The following is a 21,613-nucleotide window of genomic DNA, read 5'->3' as shown; positions in this document are numbered from 1 at the left end:
CCCTCCTCACTATCACCTCTATCTAGTACATCTATATCTACCTGTACCCCAGTAGCGCTGCTTAAACCTATATGGTAGTAACTCAACCACTCCCTCGATCCAGATGCCCTTGCACCCTATCTAAACATTTTTGCCCAACCTATTCCTCAGCACCTCTACCTTTACCCATACTCCCTATTGTTGCTAGAACACCTTTACCCCTAAACCGTAGTCCTCCACCCATAACTATTACAGCGCATCTAAACCATAGTACACCTTCCTAAATCGTTGCACTTCTACAATTACTTACGCACTAGTACCTCTTTCACTACCTATGTCCTAGTATCGTAACCCCTCCCTATTCCTTAAAATCACTTCCCTTTCCCCTTTCCTATTAATCCTGACCCTTTTTCTCCTTAATTGTTTTATGTCGCTGTTTTATTGCCCATCCTCTCCCCTTTTATAGGTGATCAATATGGTGATTGTCCTTATAATTGTAAAGGTAAAGGATTCTCCTCATGTTAGAAATTGCCTTCTCGAGGCTGGTAAAACTGCATTTTGCTACTGGAAAAAATCTAACAAGCTTATCAAGTGTAAGTCTATTGACGAATGAGATCACAGGGGGTTACGTGAAGGATTCCAGCTCATTTTACGATTAATGGTTGTATCCCATTAATACAAGGTGAACATGGGTGCACGGAGTGTAGCTAGTGGCACATCTTTAACAGGGACCTAGAACTTTAACCCAAACCTGAGGGTCAGTCTGGGCATCTGATCACAGCATGTTTAATGCTACTTCTAAAAGATGAATCTCACCTCAGGCAGTTTTCCCACTCCAGTGCAAAATGCCACTGGCCTCAAAGATTACTGCCCACATACCAAGAGGCATATTATCAAGCACTGCGTTAACATTATCGCCGCTTTAGCGGCAGAAAACTGCCGCTAAAGAGGCCATAATGGGCTTGATAATATGCCGCAGAGAATTACAATAGAAGCCCATGTTGACACCAGAACATTGGCTTCTATGGGAATTCTCAAGGGCATATTATCAAGTCCATTATCGCCGCTTTAGCGGCAGTTTTTTGCCGCTACAGCGGCGAAAATTTTAACGCTGTTTCTTGATAATGTGCCCCCAAATTAGTCTGGCCTCAGGACGGCAGGACGTTTGTCCCGCACTGGGCTGGATTCTGAGCCCTTAACCCACAGCCTCCTCTCGGGTCACCAGGCTCCTCTTCCATCCCCCGGTGGCGTGTTCTCTGTTATAGGATAAACTGCTCTCCTCTTGTGTGCAGGTTCCGTGATGTGTAAGAAGGCCGCAGAGTCCCTCTCTGCCCTGGTGCTGGATGTGAAGTATGGCAGCGCAGCCTTCTTTGACAGCCTCGACACTGCCAGAGAGTTGGCCCAAAGCCTGGTGAGTAAAGAACACTAATTAGATTTCACTCCTTCAGAGATTAAAAATGTATCCACATTTTTTGACAAGCATTGACAAAGCCAATAGGTCTGGCACTGTCTGCCAGAATGTTTGACAATTTTTGTTTTGTTGTGTTTTGTCATGGTTTTTGCACATTTTTATTGTTTGGGAAGCTGCTGGGCGTTTGTCAATCTAATAAAATAAACACTGATTAAAGGCAAAAATGTTTTTAGGTTTAAAAAATCACGCATTGCCATTGTACTGCCTAGCACTGAAGAGTACTACTTTGTGTGTAGATGTGCTCTTCTGAAAGGCCGGCATGCCATAACTCATAGTGAAGTCAGCCAATGGCTAAAGTGAGCTGATGCACTTCACCTAATGCATGAACGAATGGGTTGGAGAAAAAGTGAATGACAATGACACAACCAGAGACAAATGGATAAAATGTGGCTGAAAACTCCCATAAGTAACTATGTCATATGCAAAATTTTAGGAAAATGAAAAGGTTGTGGCTGACACAGACCTAAAAGAGCCAAACGTTCAGAAAGGAATAAACAAAAGTACAAGTGAGAAAAGAAGGATGGAAAGAAGAAAACTTTAGAAAGGCAGAAGGAAAGAAAAGAAGAAGAGATGAAAGAATAAGAAAGGGAAAAAAGAAGGAGGGAAATAAATCAGGGAAGAAGGAAAGAATGAAAGCGGGAAAGAAGAAACGAAAGAAGGAAAGGAGAAAGGAACAAAAAGAAAAGGGACAAAAGGAAAAAGCGCAAAACGAGGAAAAAAAGCAGAAAGAAACAAGGATGGAAAGATGGAGAGAAAGAAAAAAGGAAAGAAAGAAGGAAAGAAAAAACTAAAGATAGATAGAAAAAGAAGGCAAGAAAGTTAGAAGGCACAAAGGAAAGAAGGAAAGAAAAAGAAAGACTGGAAAGAAGGAAGGCTAGAAAGCAAAAATTGCAATAAAGGAAAGAAAGAATAAAGAATGAATGAAAGAAAGAAGATTAGAAAGATGGAAAGAAGGAAGGAAATAAGGAAACAAAGCAGGTAAAGAAGAAGGAAGGAAATCAGCAAGACAGAAAGCATACAATAAAGGAAAGAAAGAATGCATCAAAGAAGGCATAAAAGAAACAAAGGAAGAAAAAGAAGGAAAGGCAAAACAAAGTCATGAAAAGCATTAAGAAAGGAAGGAAAGAGAATAAAAGAAAAGGGAAAGAAAAAGGTAAGGAAGAAAAGAAAAAGAAGGCAAGAAAGACTATAAGACAAAAAAGAAGATAGAAAAGAAAGAACGAAGGAAAAAAGAAAGAAAGGAAGAGAAAGACAGAAAAAGAAAGAATGAAAAGAAATAAGGACATAAAGATGGCTTGCTGTAAAGAAAGCAAGAAAGAAATAAAGAATGAAGGAAGGAAGAAATAAATGAGAAAACTGTGCTGCAAAGTAAACACAATAAAGGTTGGTTGTCTTCTTGGGCAAAGTTTATGAAAGAACCATTGTGGAAATTGAACCCAGAATAAGCGTGTTCTGAAGAATTGCCTGCTTATTAACTCTCATGTATAATATTGAAGCTGTGGTTTGTGTACTGCATGCATAGTAAAACGAGGATAGCTTAATACAGAACAGTTTCAAATGGATGCTGTGAAATGCTAGCAGTCAGATAAACAAAAGGAGTTTACAACAGCATTGGCAGGAGACAGGAACTGATAAAATGGGGACTGTGGCCTGTGCTCACATCTTGCGTAAAGCATCCTGCTTTCTCCTCAGTCTCTAAACACAAAGGGAACACTAAAGTACTTATAAAGTAAAAACAAAAACGAAAACACTGGCACTGGCACTGAAGGTAAATACCTTGTGTGTGGATATGCTCATTGTGAGAGAGTAAAATGCAGTCACCTAAAGTGAAGTTAGCCAGTGGCTGAAGTAGACTGATCCATTACCCCATGCTGTATGTGGTAGTCGGCAGAAGCAACATATGAATGACACAACAATGAGACCAATGGATGAAGAGAGGTGGCTTAAAGCCCCCTTAAGTAAGTATATTATATATGTTATTTTATTCAAATCAACAGTATTGGCTAATGCCAGACCTAAAAAATTTAAATCTGCGGCTAAACATTGTGTAAACGTTGGTGTGGATCATGTGTAAACTGATACGTCTTAAATATGAGATCAGAATAACACTTTACTCAGTCCCATACACTCCCCCCTCACTTTCAGCTAGTGGTGTAACGCCAAATGATGGGGCCCCCTGCAGAACGTGATGAGGGGCCTCTGAGTCTCACGTAGCTCACAGATGTACATTGGCCTTGAGCTGTACAGGGGGCTCTCTGAAGGTTTGGGGCCCTCCTGTGCCATAAAGACCTACGTTACGCCCCTGCTTTCAGCAGAGCATAAGCTGAGTGTTAGACCTGGCATCCTTGACATGGGTTCCCCTGACTTGTTGCCTCTGCCTCCAGTATTTTTGCCTACGTGCTGGACTTCGTTTATGCTGGTTTAGATGCTCTGGGCACTTTGCCACCGCTAATCAGTGCCAAAGTGCAAGTGTTTCCGGTGTAAATTGTAATTCTGATTGGTTCTCCATGATTGGCATATTTGATTCACTGGTAAGTCCCTAGTTGAGTGCGTGCACTGTGCATGCCTAGGGCCTTTAAATCAAATGCTGCTAGTGGGCCTGCAGCACTGATTATGCCCCCCACACAAGTAGCCTTATAAATGTTTCTCAGACCTGTCACTGCAGCGTCTACACACGCAGTTTTCAACTGCCATTTTGACCTGGCAAGTGCACCCACTTGCCAGACCCTAACCTTCCCTTTTTTTTATATGTAAGACACCCTGAAGGTAGGCGCAAGGTACTCCCAAGGGAAAGGTGCAGTGTATGTTAAAGGTACGACATGTACCGGTATGTTTTACATGTCCTGATGGTGAAATACTGTGTTTGCGGAGTTGCACTACATGAAATTCAGCTGAGTTGCATAAAAGCTCTACTCAAAGACCTTATTCCTCCCACTAGGCTCTCACGCATGATTCATAATGTATGGGCTAGCACTTTGAATCCTTGTCAAGACTATTAAGCCTCTTACAAATTCCATTGCAATGAAAATCCATGCAGATCTTATTGTCTGACTCTAGTTGTGGCCTTATAAGTTAATATGCCCAAGCTGCATCGGCCGATTTTTTCCCATGATGTAAGGTCATGCCTTCTGGTGCAACACAAGTGAAAAAAGTAAAGGGGGCAGACAAGTGGCACCTGCGCTTAGTGAGCCCCAATACTACATCCATGAATGGTGCCGGTAGGCATACGCACTCACCGTACACAGAAGTGAACTGGAACGGCTCACCCCCATCTCATTTCACAAAACCAGCAACAGTATTCTTGGCTGCTAATCCGTGGAGCTCCTGCAGGGAGACAACCTCCTCACCCATCCGCTCCCACTCCTGGTCACTCATCCTCCGCCATGCTACTGTACGAATCTACTGCCCGAAAGCAGCTGCCAAGCCTCCACATCCGGCCCGCCTCCATCCGACAACCATTGGACTGTACCACTGCCAGTCAATCGCCAGCCGGAAGCGGAGGTATCGAGTGATTTATTGGCAAAACTGGTATGGTATGCAGAGATGATGAAGCATGCCACCTCGGTGGGTGATGGGATTCCGTCCTCTTAAAAGGACTCCCCCCATGTTTGAGTTGGAGTCTCATGCTTGTACTGTTTGTGCCTTAGAGCTGTCTTAAGCTCGGCAGACCCGTGGATTATTTGGTTGATATATTATTGGTTGTAGGGAATCTATCCACGCCGATCTTTTAAACTTTCCCTTAGACCCTCTACCTACAGTTTTGTATTTTTTACAGCACAATACATGCCATGATTCAAAGTCTCTCTTCACTGTCGGCTCCCCTTCACATCAGACCTAGCTTTGCAGGTAGATTTAAGATCCTGCCCCTACAAATCCCCTTTCTCCTGCCCCGAGAGGCAGAGTTGTCCTGCTTCTTTCACACCTCTCCATGGAGCAGTTGGGAGAGTGTATGTCAGACTTGGAGTGGCATCAACTCCACTCTAACAGAGATCCAAACTTGGTTCAACGCTAACCTCTTAAAACTCAATCCAGATAAAACAGAACTAATCCTATTCTCTGCAAAAAGCAACCATCGTCCAATCCAAGAGTGGCTCAAGAATCTGGTCGCCCTAAACTGCCCCATCGTCCTATCCGACTCAGTTAAGTCTCTAGGCATCACCCTTGACAAGAACCTATCTTTGGAGGCCCACATCAAAATCTCTGCAAAGAGTGCTCTTTAACGTAGATGTTAAATCTTCACAAGCAGCACACTAAAAAAACAGTGCCAAAAGAAGTCCATATACCCCGCCTACTGGTCCAGCTGTGTCCCACCTTCATCCCGAAATCAAAACGAGGAACTCTGTACCCTTTTCAGTAATAGTAGTTGTTATATATCTTTGAGAGATGTCTGCCTTCACCTGGAAATCACGCTTAGAGTCACACTGCAAAGCAAATATACAAAGGGGCTTAAACCTCTGTCGGGAGATCGAGGCTGAGTCCAAGGAGGTTGGACAATGCACAATAATTTCAATGAAAGCTAGGGATGAGTGGTGGGGAAAAACTCTGCCACACAGCGGAGTTTGAGGTTTTTTTTCCGAACTCCGCACTCCCAGCGGAGTGTGGAGTGCGGAGTTGGAAAAACTCCGCTAACGGAGCGGAGTTCACCACTCACCCATAGTATTTAGCTTTTCATTATTGCAAGGACTAGCTTTCCCATAGGCTATCATTGGAGCTGCACTGTAACATTTACATATCTAACTTTCAATTGGGAACAGCTAGAGATTTGGAGTTTAGGCTCTCTGAACTCAGAATTTAATAACTCACCTTTTAGAAAAGGTGTTTTTTAAATTGTGTGTTTGAAAATGCCACTTTCAGAAAGTGTAAAAAGAACAGATGATGGACGGAATGCTGAACAAATCAAACATTCACCCATCTGGGTTAAATCCATTTTTTCTTGCACGCCAGGCCATTCCAGTTTAGTCCCAACCATATGCAAATCAGTCTCGACCCCACTCCCCATGGGACCAGTCAAGCGCGAACTGCCAGGCCAGGTCCTCTCTGGACCAGAAACAAATATCCTGGGACCATTTTCAGGTTACCACCCCTGATCAGCCAGACCTGCTTGAATCTGGTGGCATAGCAAGCATGTGACCCATGTTTGGGTATACCCTTCCCAATTAGGGCGACAAATGCAAAAAGAATAGATTATGTATTTTTAGCTTAACCATCCTGTGTGCCTCTGCCTGTTTATCGATTCACAGTCTGGTTTTTGAGTGACAGGTGCTGGGGTTGTGCATTCACTCTAGATAGCCACAAGGAGGGTTGAGGTGTGTCCTGCCTTTCCTAGGTGACTCATAGCCAAGCTGAATAGACTTTTCTGCATTTAGAGTTGTGGGAGGAGTTTTCACTAGCACCTAAATAGGTTGTGTCTGCTCTGCACAATGCTGTCTCCACCTCCTGTAGTGACACTGAACCAGGGAGGACAGAACTGGTTCTTACTGAGCTCAGAGACTCTTGAAACAAAGACTACAAAGAGGAAATAGGGTATAAATATTAGACCGAAAACCCCAGGACTTTAGATTACTTCTGGAACCCTCTGCCAAGGAGAAGGGCTGAAGAGATGTGAGGAGGAGTACTGCCCCTTTGCTGTCTGTTGCTTTGTTGGGTTGGCCTACAGTTGCCTGGTGCTACCTGAAAGATGACAAAGACTGAACTTTGCTGTGAATCCTGCTTCAGAAGATCTCCAAGGGCTTAAAGTAGAGCTTGCATCCTGTTCTGAATTCTCAGGGACACAAAGACTGCACTTGGGGCATCCCCGAACTCCACTTCTGGGAGTTCTGGCCTGCCTAGTGGTAACACTCCTAGTTCTGGACCATTGAAGGTGTTTTGCTGAGCTGCAAACCTCAAGAAAAGGCTTTCAGATGCAGTTTCAAATACCACTGCCTGCAGCAACGCTGTTGTCACCACTAGCAGGGTGAGCGCAACAAAGACCCTGATGACACCGCAGCCCTGATGCAGGCCAACGCCTTCCCGCGTTGGCTTCCGAGGCCATCGTCGAGGCCGCTGCCTGCACCTAGGGCACCGCTCGTGGAGGGCACAAAGCACCGCTTGACTCCAGCGCCTCCTGTACTCCATCGTGGAGTCAATAACCGACATGAGTGACTGTCCGATGCTGCACCGTGGTAAGGAACTGACATACCGACGCTACATAACCTCCCCTGCACACTAAGGAACAGACGCCTCAACTCCCCTGCAACAGTAAGAAGCCGACACCTCACCTCCACTACCTAGCAATAAGGAACCAAAGCCTCATCTCCCTTGTGGCAGTAAGGAACCGATGCCTCAGCTCCACTGTGGCAGTAAGGAACCGACACCGCTCGGCACATAGCACCGCATCAGCTCCCTGACACCATGCGCTGCCGTTGTTTGGATCATCACAAAAAGTACCGTTTTTCTGGGGGTCCGTGTGACTCCATGGCCGGCCCGCGCAACTTGCGGTCGGTGCCGTACTTTGGATTTCTATCTGTCACGACGTCCAGGTAGCGCCAGTTAGAGCTATTGTCTTCTGAGAGCTATATTTTTGCAAGAAACCTTTTACAAGGGTTATTTTAATATCTGTATGTTGGATTTTTGTCGTTTTGGTCCTGTTTGGTTTAGATAAAGATACTTTTTATTTCTCAACTAGTGTGGTGTCCATTTGTGGTGTTTTAACAGTTTTTCTGTGGGTTATATACAAATGCTTTACACATTGCCTCTGTAGTTTAGCCTGACTGCTCTGTGCCAAGCTACCAGAGAGTGAGCACAGGCAAGCTTAGGCATGTACTTTACTCATCCTGACTAGAACGAAGGGTTCCTAGTTGAACAGGGTGGATACCACTGCCAACTAGAGAACCCCATTTCTAAAGCAGAGGTTGCTGAATGTTTAAGGGCTGGACAAACAGGTTGCATATAGATTGTCTTTTAAGGGTCTTGCTAAAGTGCATCTGCACAACAAATCCCATCTTTTGTAGATCTGCCTTTGCCATTAAGCCAAAACACATAGAGAGTGATCTTTTGTCAAACCCCTTGGCTTGTACTGTGCTTCTTTAGCCATTGCTAGAAAAACATATTATTCACGTTTTGTATCAACGCAAAGAAGGATTTCCTCTTGGCCGGCCTCCATCTAGATCATTGATGGATCCAGTGTATTAGTCCACCTGTGGTGTAATGCTTGGACTGTACAGTGTTCATGCACTGCAATAAGGCATTGTTTTCATTGTGGTGCTCGCTGGCAGAGCATGGAGCAGCGCCACCTGCGTACACCTGGCCTGAACCCCACCCCACTCAGTGACCCGCTTCAGGGAATGATTTCCTGGCCTGCCATGTCTATGAGGACCAGGTCGACAGGATGTCAACATTGCTAGTTATTTTTCAACAAAGCCTCGTCATTGATCTCAGTTCTCCTGTAGTGGTGCGGGTCACTTAGGGCACTGAGAAGCCATGTTCTTGACCAATATTTATTTTCCCATCGTGACCTGTACTGGTTACTGACTCTCATGCTGGGTTAAAACCACCTTATATCTGTCACCTTCTTTATGCTACCTTTTTCTATATTTATGTTAAATTAGTGTTTACTTTACCTTAACTTATTTAAGCCAGCATTGTGCAACCAAACAGATTTGGCTTCCAACTGAAAGTGCCTTGCCATTGATTGGCGAGTTTGCATGTGCGGTATAATGAACGGGCGAATGGGTGAGTTCAAGAATGAGATGGATGAATGGATTCTTCCACATTTTTACACAATAACTCATCATCTACACCCAGTGCCTTTTCATTAATTGATGAAATGGTATGTGTGATATTTTGAATGGATGAACGTAACAATGAGTGACCACTATTATAAGTCAAAACTATTGGCTCTACCAAAGCTTGTTAGGCGAGACCGCCAGGAAGAGTCTCTCAGGGGACATGTGATCTGCTTAGTACAAAGGATTATTTTTGAATTAATTAATTTTATACAGAACCTCTTCTACCTAATCACAAAAGAGGAACAATTACACCAGACTTTATTTTTCATGCAGGTAGCACAGGCAGCTTAATTTCGGCTTTCCTGCTCTTGGAGATGGCAGATTGAGTACTTGAGTACACCGAAGGCTAGTCCCTCAGGGCAGTGACTAACCCATCCTCTCAATGGCTGTCCATATGCCTACCGTAAAGAGATGGGGTTGGGCACTGTACAGAAAAGTAGTGGAGGGCACCCTACTCTCTCCCCTCGGTCTGAATACGCACAAATACCCAAGCTTCACTGGTGAAGCATCAAGTTAGTACAGAGATGTCTTTCCAATGAGGCCATGGGGGTGTCCGTCTTTTGGTTCTCTGAGGGTCAAATAGTCATCTCGGAAGTCTCTCAGCTTCCATGTATTGCTAGAAGCCTTATGGTGGCGACTGTGCTGCACTGCAAAGTTTCATCTCTTGGGGCCTCATGTAGGTAAATAAATTTTACCGGTTCATAAATACCGAGCCGTACCGAATCGGTAAATTAGAACCGGTAAGTTATATGTAGGTAAAAATTCGGTAACAGTTACCGATTCGGTAACAGTCGGTAAATACGAATCGGAATTCACCGAATCGGTAAATACCGAGGTGGTATCCACCGAATCGGTAAATACCGAGGTGGTATCCACCGAATCGGTAAATACCGAGGTGGTATTTAGCGAATCGGAAAATACCGAGGATACTACCACCTTCCCTTAACTAAGTAGCCAATATCACAATCATGTCATTACAGAAGGTCTCACAGGCTTGAATAGGGGACCCCATACCACAAAGATCAGCTTAGTGAAATCACATCACAGGAGCATCAGGAGTCTCCTCGCAGGAAGGCTCGTCTTCGGTCTGAATAATAAACATGATGTCTGAGCTATGAAAAGCACCAACTGTCAGGTATGTGCAGCTGCGCGTGTGCCATGGCTAAATCGTGGGTCGAACAACCTAGAGTGGAAAACATGCATTGTGTAACATTCCAGACTGTGTGTCACAGCATGTACAGACCAAGGTCGCTGCGCAGAGCTTGGGATGGGAACAACAGAATGCACTCGTCTGAAGGAAGTCTCGAGTCAGCAGTTTATTCAAGAAAGAACATGTAAACGCAGTGTCGTGTGCAAAGACACAAATATGGCTACATAACATTCAACGTGGTTATGTCAACTGAACAATGCATGTACGTATTCAGGGAGAACTCACTACACGCCCCCTTGAGCGAAGCAATATGTAATAGGCAAGAAAAGAGAGAACGCAGAGTTCAGTTTCGTCAGAGCAGAACAGGGCGTAACCAATGCAGCGCCAAAGTCCTACAGTCCAATTAATTGCAGCATACAATTCCCAAAAACACAATGCAAGTATAGTAAAAAACTCAAGCAGACCATCAGGAAGAGAAAAACGAGAAATAAAAGAAATAAATGTTGCGCCAGGGTGCTGTCCAGTAGCACAGGCGCAATGGACGACAATCCAGTTAATCCATGAATGTATAGGCAGCATATGTGGCCACGGCTTCCAACAAGCAATCGTTTCCAGGGCCACTAAAAGTCTCAGCCATCCAATTGAGTAAAGAAAAGGAACATACGTGTTCTCCAACCAACGGAGCCTCCAGCACAATCAGAGGGCACCCGGAATGTTCCTCCAAATAGCTCATGGACAAGAAGTCGTAGGCTGCCGCTGAGATGTCCCAATTACCCAGGATACCATGCGCCGCTCCACACGCCATGATCCGGACACCAGAACAGGACAACTCGTGAGACACTAAGGGCCGCATCAGTCGATCGAAATCCGGCACCGGAGACACCATGTTGGTCAAGCACAAATCCAGAGGCCATTCAAAGGGACAATCCAGGCAGTGTAATACAGGTTGTACGCAGGTGAAGTAGGAATACCTGAAGGATAATCCATAAGCCAGGCTCAAAGTCGCCAATGGCAAAGTACCATAGAAGTCAAGCATCCTATCACGAAGAAGATGCAGACGGGACAGGTGCTCGTGTGGCACAGAAGGAGCAGCCATTCCGGAGTATGAAGAGTAAAAGCAGCACACCTGCCACCAGCGCCAGTAGCAGCGGAACACCTCCAAAGATGCTCGAGAACAGTGAATGAACAAATGCCGGAATTACACCAAAAATAGTTTGGAAAGAGGTCACGAGACCCGAGCCCCACATGTTAAAAAAAATTGAGCCAGGCCGGTCGTGGACGAGGCATTGATAATACTTTGGATCAAAGAGCCGAAATGCAGGGGGAGGTCAGTATTCAGAGGCGCCTGTTCCTCAGTGCGCGTAGTAGCAACGTGAAGGACAAATATTTCACGAGAGGAAGTCAAAGGCACCTCTTTGTAGGACAATGGCGCTCTATTCTGCTCAACTTGTTGGACTCTGCTTTCAAGGTTGGAATCGAAGGCCAGATGGAAACATCCCGCCGCCCATGCGGGGGTGGAAAAAGAACAGTATAGCAGCAGACAACTTCATGCGAGACAGTTATGTACGGGATTACCACTCACATCCCGCAGCAAACTTCATTAATCATAATTAAATGAATACTGTTTGCAAGCGCAGTGAAAGAAGGTGTAATCACAGGCACTGGGATACCTCGTAGGACGCACGCCAAAATCGGGGCTTGTACATTGCATGCGCCGTGTACTTGCATGTGCCTATTGTCTCATGTATGAATCCTAGAAGTGAGAGTGCTAGAGCTAATATCTATAACGGCTTAGGCCTTCTCCATGTTTGCTTGGTCAATAGCTCTCAGTCTGGAAGCCGCCTCACTGTGCGACAACTTGCAGACCTCGTTGTAAATAGCATACGCGCACCTTTTGGTTCTGCCACCCACGGGACCATTCACAACATCATTCCATTCGGTGTGCACATTGATGGAGTGGGTGGACTTCCTGATCCTGTAGATGTGCTCTGTGTCAGCTGGTGGACAGAGTGGGATGTGTGTCCCATCAATGCAGCCAATATAATGGTGGTAGAAATTCCTGAAGGAACGGGACAGGCAACTCTGGGATACACCACCCACCGCAGCTGTCACCACCTGAGAAATGCCGGATGCCAGCAGATGTGGGCTGCAGAGCACCTGCACATGTGGGGGTATGGCGTGCGCCCTTCTTATTGGCTGGTCCAGGAGTGGGTGCGGGTCCCTGATTGAGTCCATGATGGTTTCGGGGTGTAGCCTGTACCTCTCATGTATCTCTGCATCAGTCAGCTGGAATAGTGTGATGCGCTGTCTGTGGATGCGTTCCTTCCGTCGCCAAACCCTCAGTCCTGCTGCCTGTAGACGTAGGCGCCTTGCAATGACGTACATAGCTGCCAGGGTGTCCACGCTGTTGCATTTTGGGATTGCTTAGCTGCACTGTTGTTGGTTACCACCTGCTTTCAATCCGTGTTAATTACCGACTCTTATTTACCGATTTTCTTGGATTTCTTAATTACCGAGTGCTCCTACATGTCATTTTAATTTTTACCACTTCATATTTACCACTTCATATTTACCGATTCGTTAATTATGTATTCGGTAACTATGAATCGGTATTTACCGCCTCATATTTACCGAACAGTGGTTTTTGGACTCCTACATCTCACTTGTCTGAATACCGGTGGGTAACGGCATATTTACCGAATTTCGGCCGTTACCGACCGGTATTTCGCTACCTACATGAGGCCCTTGGTGAGGTTGGCGCAATGCTAGGTTTTGTCTTCCCTCTCTTCCAATGTAGCAGCTGCTCCCCATAATCCCATAGTGAAAGATAGCAAGAGATGCCCGGCAGGCCTGGATGACTCAGGACAGGTAAGTACAAGATAGGTCCCGGAAAACCAAGTCCATGCTAGATTTTCAGGATATCCACATACTCTGCAGAGAATGAAACTCGGTGGAACTATTTTACGTAGAGGTTATTCTGAAAATATGGCATGGATCCTGCCCTCCAGGGTCTACATTGGATCTTCATAATTTAGGAACCTTAGAGGAAACATTAAATAGAAGGTAGAAAGAGACCTGGTCAACAGCATGGCCTAATATGGTCCAGGACTAAGACAGTGCCCCTAGGATTGATTTCTCGTAATAGTAGTTTACAAAGGCAGAACCTCCTGGGGCCTGAAAATACTCCTTTGTACAACCAGGGTGCATATATAAATAATGGCATATCACTAGAAGACCTCTTTCCATACACAGCCTGTCTGTGATTATGGTTAACTCAGAAAAAACTGAAAGTAAATAATTATAAGAGGGAAGCTATGCTTCCTAGTTTCTGAATGACTACATTGTACTTCTATTTTGGAGGGTAATAAATAACAACATTAAGAATCTTGGCTGAGACGTGCACCTGTCTTAAGCTTATCATCCCTAAACAACCTCTTCTCGCACATCCTTCCTCATATTGCTGATTTAACCCACTACCTTAGTTATCTGCTGACAAGCCAGGGCCAGAATGACTGCACTGCTCTGAAAACATGGAGCATGTCTTGACTTCATGGGAATCGCGGACAAAAACTACTGTATCCGTCTGTCCAACTTTAGATCCACTTGATGATGCACTGATTACATATCTGTGTTCGCTGGTGTTGCGCTGACTGTAGAAGCATGATCAGGCCTGAATCAGTGAGGGATCCCGCTGTTCTTGAGCTGTATCCGGGCCTTCTCCAGTGAAATGTGCTTTGTCCTGCTGCTATTTGTTGAAACAGAGACACAGTCAGCAGCAGCCACACTTTGGGCGTTTTGTCTTCAGAGCAGCAACCTAGAGTAAGTGAGGGAGATCCTTTATTTTCAGTTCCACCTGAGCAAAACACAAATGACTCACTTAAAGAGCCATCAGCAGTCATCTTATTAGACTCTCATTCCTACTGGAGGCTCACTAGAGCTTAACACCTTGATGGCAATGCAAAGGCCCTCTATCTTCCAAGCACTTGTGAAGTGACCCACTGTAATTTGGAGGCAGACTTTGGAACTTTCCAAGCTCTGTATGTTATGGATATGCATACATTGTAAGAATGCTAGCTGTAGCTGTCTATATTAGTGATTACAATAGTAATTTTTTTATATTATACTAAATAATAAGTGTTTATTACTACCAAAAGGAACACTTTTTAGCAACCTTAGAAGGATGAAACATTGAGCAAAAAAGCAAGGTCCTAATTAATGCCTTGATGTTTGCAATAGAATTTAGAGAACTATAAACTTGCATCAAGGATTAGCATGCCAAGAATTGTAACTTCCGGTCTGCAGATACTTTAAGGATAGCTGCAGCAACATCAGTAACCCACTGAGCAGTCTCTGCAGAAGGTGCTTTTAATCACATAGACATTTCAAAATACAGCACCCTGATCTCACGCCTGGTGCGGTGGCACTGGTTGCACCACCCTAAAGTCAGCCAGGATAATTAGCGTTTAGGTTTGCTGAAAAGCAAATTGCTCCTGCCTCACATCAGTGAGGAGAACTCCTTCTCGCACCCAGGCAGCCCATCTTGTTTGGCTACAGCCGACTGCCAAAATGCTCACCTCCCACAGATGCACAGCTAGTTTTCACAACGCCCCCTTAAATGTGCATTGATTCATTGCTTCTCCATTGTGTGCATCCAGCTCTAGCTGCGACTTGTTATTTTTAACGGGAAATTGTTTACAATACTGTGCTCTTCCTGATGTTGCCAATGCAATCCCTCAAGGCTTTACCAGTTTCCATCTAGATAGTGCCCATCGACAGGAAAAAGGGAGATAGTGGTAATTTTTAATGAACCCCTTGAATGCAAGACACTCAGAGAATGGGGCTCGTTTTGCTGTTGGTGGAGATCAGACATACTTTTGTCCAGGAGTATAGCTCCTAGTGAAATGATCAACGCACTGAATAAGCGTTGCAGTCTGGTACCCTTTCTTCACAGAGACCCTGTAGTTCTGGGTGACTCTAACCTACCTATGGATTGTGCTAATGGTCCCACTGCTTGTGAATTCCTCAAAGCTATTGAACAATTTGGTGTCACTTCGCTGATGACTTGATCTTTGCATATCGCAGGTCACACCTTTGTCTCAGTGTTGGCAAGAGGGACTCTGGTAACAATGGCTCACATGCACTCTTGAGGCCTCTCATAGAAATGTCCAGTGCGAAGAGGCTGCTATTCACCCGCGTGAACTGCATAATGCCCGATCTTCTGGCTTGATGAAAGCTGTGAGACTTGACATCCATCAGATTGAAATAACGTGGAGCAGGATACTGGACTTCAGGCCTCAGATTTGCATCTTTTTTTCTATAGATATTTACCTGTCTCTCAGACACATCCTGGCTCTTACCCGCCTAGGCCACTGTTTGCGACCTCCAAGCCTTCACCGCTCCATCATGCATTTACAGCATCCTCACTCATCAGGGATTTCTTTGACAGCGCCTAACTGCTTTATAACAAAGATAAAACAATATGACAGTGTGGCGACAGACCCTCCAACCAATGTGCAATGATCCCACGTCCTACATTGTTGGCAAATTCTATCTGGCAGACCGCTCATGAAGTCATCTTCACAGGTATTGTGAGTAATGAGTCTGGTTTTCGTAATTGTGTGTTCGCTGCTCAGTTTCTGAAAGTTCTGGTTCCCTACATTGTTGATTCAGTGACACATTATTAAAAGCCAGCTTGAGCACTGGGATTGTACCAGATTTGTGGACTAGAGGGGCTGATTTTTCCTCTCTGAAAAATACCAATCTGAACCTCTCCGGCGCTTGCAATTACCAGCCCAGGGTCCTTCTTCAAGTTCTAAGTAACCTACAGGAGAAATTTGTGGCCAAATTGCTTTCTGAATTTTATATGACAGACATATGGCGTGTTTGCATTGCAATTCGGATTCCAGCCAGGGAAGAGTACTATGCATTGTTACTTACATTTCTTGATGAAACTGGAGGCATTGTGTATCCTGGGGATACAGCAGCAGCAGGGTTAATTCTCGTCGATTTCTCTCCTGTGTTCAGCACCAAAGATCATCAGAACTTATTGCATCATTTTGCAAACAGATAGAAAGCAGGCACAATGCTTAACTGGTTTCTTTCATTTCTCAAAAGTCGTCAACAATCCTTGCTAATATTCCACTTCCTTGGCCTCATCATATGATGATTACTTTTTATATTGAGACAAAAGTGAAATCTCACAGCTTAAAACAGCTTTGTGTAAATCTACTGAATTGACTCGCAATTGTAAAGTCTGTTACTGAGAATACATTTGTTAAAGACCTTTCTGCTGCTACTACCCCTTACCGTCCAGTTCGTACATCTTCACCGTTGATGCAAATGCCCTAAACTATGTGATGAAGTAGCTTCTATGAAGAGCGATTTAAATAATACCAGTCTTTCGGATAACCCTTTGTTTAAGGTTTTTCAGCAGTTCCTCTTTTGATCAAGGGGCAAAAACTTGAAAGAAAACAGAAGAAATCTAGATTACTTACCAGCTATGCATTGTAAAAGAAAACTATTTTGGTCACAAAAGAATGGTTTTATCAAAACTGTATTAATAGGTCAAAAAACTCTGCACCTGGATTATTAAAGATTAACAGCCTCATGCATCAAGCCAAAATCCAGTCGGTAAAATACCGATTCCTTATTAGCTCCCGGTAGCGAGTCCCAAATACCCAATCCCAATGCATCAACCCAAAACGTGAGCAAATAACGAATCGCTAAATAAATATCCGCTAACATACCGAATCGGTAATACCAAAAATGCTAAGTTACCGAATCGCTAAATACCGAATTAGCAGTTACCGAAATCACTATTAGCTCCCGGAAAGTGCCAATAGCAAATAACGAATCGCACCCCAATGCAACAAAACTCGCTAATAACGAAAATCCCAAAAATCGCTATTTTGCAAGAGCTAAATAAGGGGAATCAAAACCTGGAGGTAAAGTTACAAAAAAAAAAAAAAGACAATGCAAAAAATGTTCCTACATGTGCAAATGATTGAGGCAATCACTAATCCCTTAAAGGTGGCCCAGGAGACCCTGTTGGCTCCCACAAAATGGCTGCCCTCTACGTGCTTGCAAGGAGGATGCGGATCAATGCAGCAGGACAGCGCAGGAGAAGGGTCCAGTCAAGTCAAGTCAAGTCATAAAATTTGTATAGCGCACTACGTACCCAGAGGGTTTCAAGGCGCTTAGGAAGGGGAGGAGGATTATTTGTCAAATATCCACGTTTTAAGCTGCTTTCTGAACGCTAGGTGGTTCTGGGTGAGGCGAAGGTAGGCGGGGAGTGAGTTCCATGTTTTAGCAGCCAGGTATGCAAAGGATCTGCCTCCCATGGTGGTCTTGTTGATGCGAGGTATAGTGGCGAGGGCTTGGCTGGAAGATCGTAGTTGGCGGGAGGGGGTGTAGAAGGACAGTCGAGAGTTGAGGCAATCTGGTCCGATGTCGTAGAGTGATTTGTGTGCGTGGGTAAGCAGTCGGAAGGTGATCCTCTTATTGACGGGTAGCCAGTGGAGGTCTTTAAGGTGATCAGAGATGTGTTCGTTGCGAGGGATGTCTAATATGAGCCTGGCTGATGCGTTTTGGATTCGTTGGAGTTTCTTCTGGAGCTTTGCGGTAGTACCCGCGTAGAGGGTGTTTCCGTAGTCCAGTCGGCTCGTGACTAGAGCGTGGGTAACTGTTTTCCTTGTTTCGAGGGGGATCCAGCGAAATGTTTTTCTGAGCATGCGAAGAATGTTGAAGCAGGAAGAGGATACGGCGCTGACTTGTCTGTTCATTGAGAGTGAAGAATCCAGGATGACGCCTAGGTTCCGTGCGTGGTCTGTCGGGATGGGTGCTTTTCCGAGGGCTTCAGGCCACCAGGAATCGTCCCATGCAGAGGGGGATGTACCTAAGATGAGGACTTCAGTTTTGTCTGAGTTCAGTTTCAGACGGCTTTGTTTCATCCATTCGGCAACTTCTTTCATCCCTTCGTGTAGGTTAGTTTTGGCGGTGCTAGGGTCATTGGTGAGAGAAAGGATTAGTTGAGTGTCGTCCGCGTAGGAGATGATGTTGAGGTTGTGTCGGCGTGCGATGGCCGCGAGGGGGCTCATGTATACGTTGAAGAGGGTGGGACTGAGTGAGGATCCTTGAGGGACGCCGCAGATGACTTCAGAGGCCTCGGACTTGAATGGAGGAAGGCGGACTCTCTGGGTTCTTCCGGTGAGGAACGAGGTGATCCATTCAAGTGCTTTTCCTTGGATTCCGATGTTATTGAGGCGTTGTAGAAGGGTGCTGTGGCAGACTGTATCGAATGCTGCAGAGAGGTCGAGGAGGATGAGGGCGACTGTGTCTCCGTTGTCCAGTAGAGTTCGAATGTCGTCTGTTGCTGCGATGAGGGCGGTCTCAGTGCTGTTTTGGCTCGGAAGCCGGACTGTGAGGAGTCGAGGGATTTGTTGGCTTCGAGGAAAGCGGCGAGCTGGTTGTTGACGGCTTTCTCGATGACTTTTGCCGGGAATGGAAGAAGCGAGATGGGGCGGTAATTTTTGAGTTCGGTGGGGTCCGCTGTTGGTTTTTTCAGAAGGGCAGTGAGTTCGGCGTGTTTCCAGTCTTCTGGGAAGGTAGCGGAGTTGAAGGAGCAGTTGATGACGTCTCGGAGGTGCGGTGCTATGACGGAGTCTGCTTTGTTGAAGATGTGGTGAGGGCATGGGTCTGTGGGGGATCCTGAGTGGATGGAATTCATCAGGCGGATGGTGTCCTCAGTGGAGATTGGGTTCCAAGCGTTAAGGGTGTTCACGGGGGGAAGGTGGTCAGCAGATGGTAGGGTGGGTTATTTTCCGGGTTGGTTGTCAAAGCTGTTGTGGATGTCTGCAATCTTGTTGTGGAAAAAAGAGGCTAGGGAGTCGCAGAGGGTTTGAGAGGGGGTGATGTCGTTGGAGTTGGCCGAGGGATTGGAAAATTCCTTGACGATGTTGAAAAGTTCCTTGCTGTTGTGGGCGTTGTTGTCAAGTCGATCCTTGAAAGCTGTTTTCTTGGCTTTTCGGATCAGTTGGTGGTGGGTGCGGGTGGCGCTTTTGAAGGCGTCCTTGGTGCTGGTGGTTGGGTCTTTTTTCCAGGCCTTTTCAAGGGAGCGGCAGAGTTTCTTGGACTTCTTGAGATCATCGTTGAACCATGAGGCTTTCTTGCTGCCAGGTTTGCTTTGACGTTTTTTCAGTGGAGCTAAGGTGTCGGCGGTGTTGGATAACCATAGGGTGAGGTTGGCGGCGGCTTCGTTGGCGTTAGAAGAGAGGGCTGGGGAGTTTCGAAGGAGCGATGCGGAGATTTGGTCCGTGGTGATTTTGTTCCAGTTTCTTTGCAGGGTAGGTTGGGAGTGGATGATGGGTTTCGGCTTGTTGTAGATGAAGTGAACGCAGCTGTGGTCGGTCCAGAGGAGATCCGTAGTGTGGCAGAAGGAGATATGATTGCTGGATGTGAAGATGGGGTCGAGTGTGTGACCTGCGATGTGGGTGGGGGAAGTGACTAGTTGTTTAAGTCCGAGGTTGGCGAGGTTGTCCACGAGGGTGGAGGTGTTGTGGTCGTTGGTCTTTTCAAGGTGAAAGTTGAGGTCTCCCAGAAGGATGTAATCTTTGGAGGGGAGCGCGTGTGGGGTGATGAAGTCCGTGATGTCTTCACTGAATTTTGCGCGGGGTCCTGGTGGTCTGTAGAGGAGAGTGCCTCTGAGTGTTGTTTTGGGGTCGATGTGGATCTGGAAGTGAAGATGTTCGGAGTTGGCGAGATTGACGTCAGAGCTGGTTGAGATGCGGATAGATTTCTTGTGGACGATGGCGATTCCTCCTCCTGTGTGGCTGGTACGGTCTTTGCGGGTGATCTTATAGTCTTCAGGGATGGCAATGGTGATGTCTGGTGCGGAGGAAGCATTCATCCATGTTTCCGTAAGGAAGGCGATGTCTGGGGAAATGGTGTCTAGTAGATTCCATAGGTCAATGGCATGCCTATGGACCGATCGGGTGTTGAGAAGGATGCATTGTAGGTGGTTGGGGTCGGGAATCTGTGGTGTGGACGTAGCAGAGATGTTGTCGGTGCTGCTGAATTTGCAGGAGTAGCAGGAGAAAGGGCCATGGGTGTGTCCAGGAGCGGCATGGACGCAGTTGGGGGCGCGACCGGGGTCGAGGGCTAGGAGGGAGGCGGCATCGTAGGTAATGCGGGAGGGCTGGGCAGCTCGAGGGGCAGGGGGTCTGGCGCTGGGCGCGGTCCAGGCGCGGACGGGCGTAGACGGGCTTACCTTTGGCGCACCTTCGGCGCGGGTTGGGCGCGGGCGCTGCGCGTGGGAACTACTGTCATATATGGATAGCGGAGGGGGAGGGGCGAGGGCGGCTCAGCTGGGAGGCGTGGCGGGCTCAGGGGAACACAACAACAGCAGGATCAAAATGGAGGGGAGGTCAGAGCAGGGCGCCGGGGGAAATCACACACAACAATGCAATCAAAGCAATGTAAGCGCTGTGGGATAATAGCGCTATGAAATTACGAAGCTTACTAAAAATGGAGCTATGCAGATATCACAACTTGGTTACAATGCAGCAATACGATACCACGCTGTGAGGAGCAGCGAGGGGAGCGATCACTCAAGGCGGAAGCAGCGAGTGAATCACAGCGCTGCGAGGTTTGGGGAATGCTTTTGGGTGCTTGTGGGAGGGCGGCTCAGCTGGGAGGCGTGGCGGGCTCAGGGGAACACAACAACAGCAGGATCAAAATGGAGGGGAGGTCAGAGCAGGGCGCCGGGGGAAATCACACACAACAATGCAATCAAAGCAATGTAAGCGCTGTGGGATAATAGCGCTATGAAATTACGAAGCTTACTAAAAATGGAGCTATGCAGATATCACAACTTGGTTACAATGCAGCAATACGATACCACGCTGTGAGGAGCAGCGAGGGGAGCGATCACTCAAGGCGGAAGCAGCGAGTGAATCACAGCGCTGCGAGGTTTGGGGAATGCTTTTGGGTGCTTGTGGGAGGGCGGCTCAGCTGGGAGGCGTGGCGGGCTCAGGGGAACACAACAACAGCAGGATCAAAATGGAGGGGAGGTCAGAGCAGGGCGCCGGGGGAAATCACACACAACAATGCAATCAAAGCAATGTAAGCGCTGTGGGATAATAGCGCTATGAAATTACGAAGCTTACTAAAAATGGAGCTATGCAGATATCACAACTTGGTTACAATGCAGCAATACGATACCACGCTGTGAGGAGCAGCGAGGGGAGCGAT

General features: G+C 46.2%; 1 protein-coding gene across 2 annotated transcripts in view; it reads left to right on the top strand.

Moving 5' to 3' along the window:
* Positions 1 to 21,613, top strand: part of TYMP (thymidine phosphorylase) — a 231,107-nt gene that overhangs the window by 187,634 nt on the left and 21,860 nt on the right. For both annotated transcript variants that reach the window (XM_085653764.1, XM_085653763.1), the window contains one exon: positions 1,272 to 1,390. In XM_085653764.1, coding sequence (XP_085509890.1) covers positions 1,272 to 1,390 — 119 coding nt within the window. The remainder of the gene's footprint in view (positions 1 to 1,271; positions 1,391 to 21,613) is intronic.

Source organism: Triturus cristatus, chromosome 4_1 (genome assembly GCF_964204655.1).
Source record: "Triturus cristatus chromosome 4_1, aTriCri1.1, whole genome shotgun sequence".
NCBI lineage: Eukaryota > Metazoa > Chordata > Amphibia > Caudata > Salamandridae > Triturus > Triturus cristatus.
This window is presented reverse-complemented; position numbering and strand designations above follow the sequence as displayed.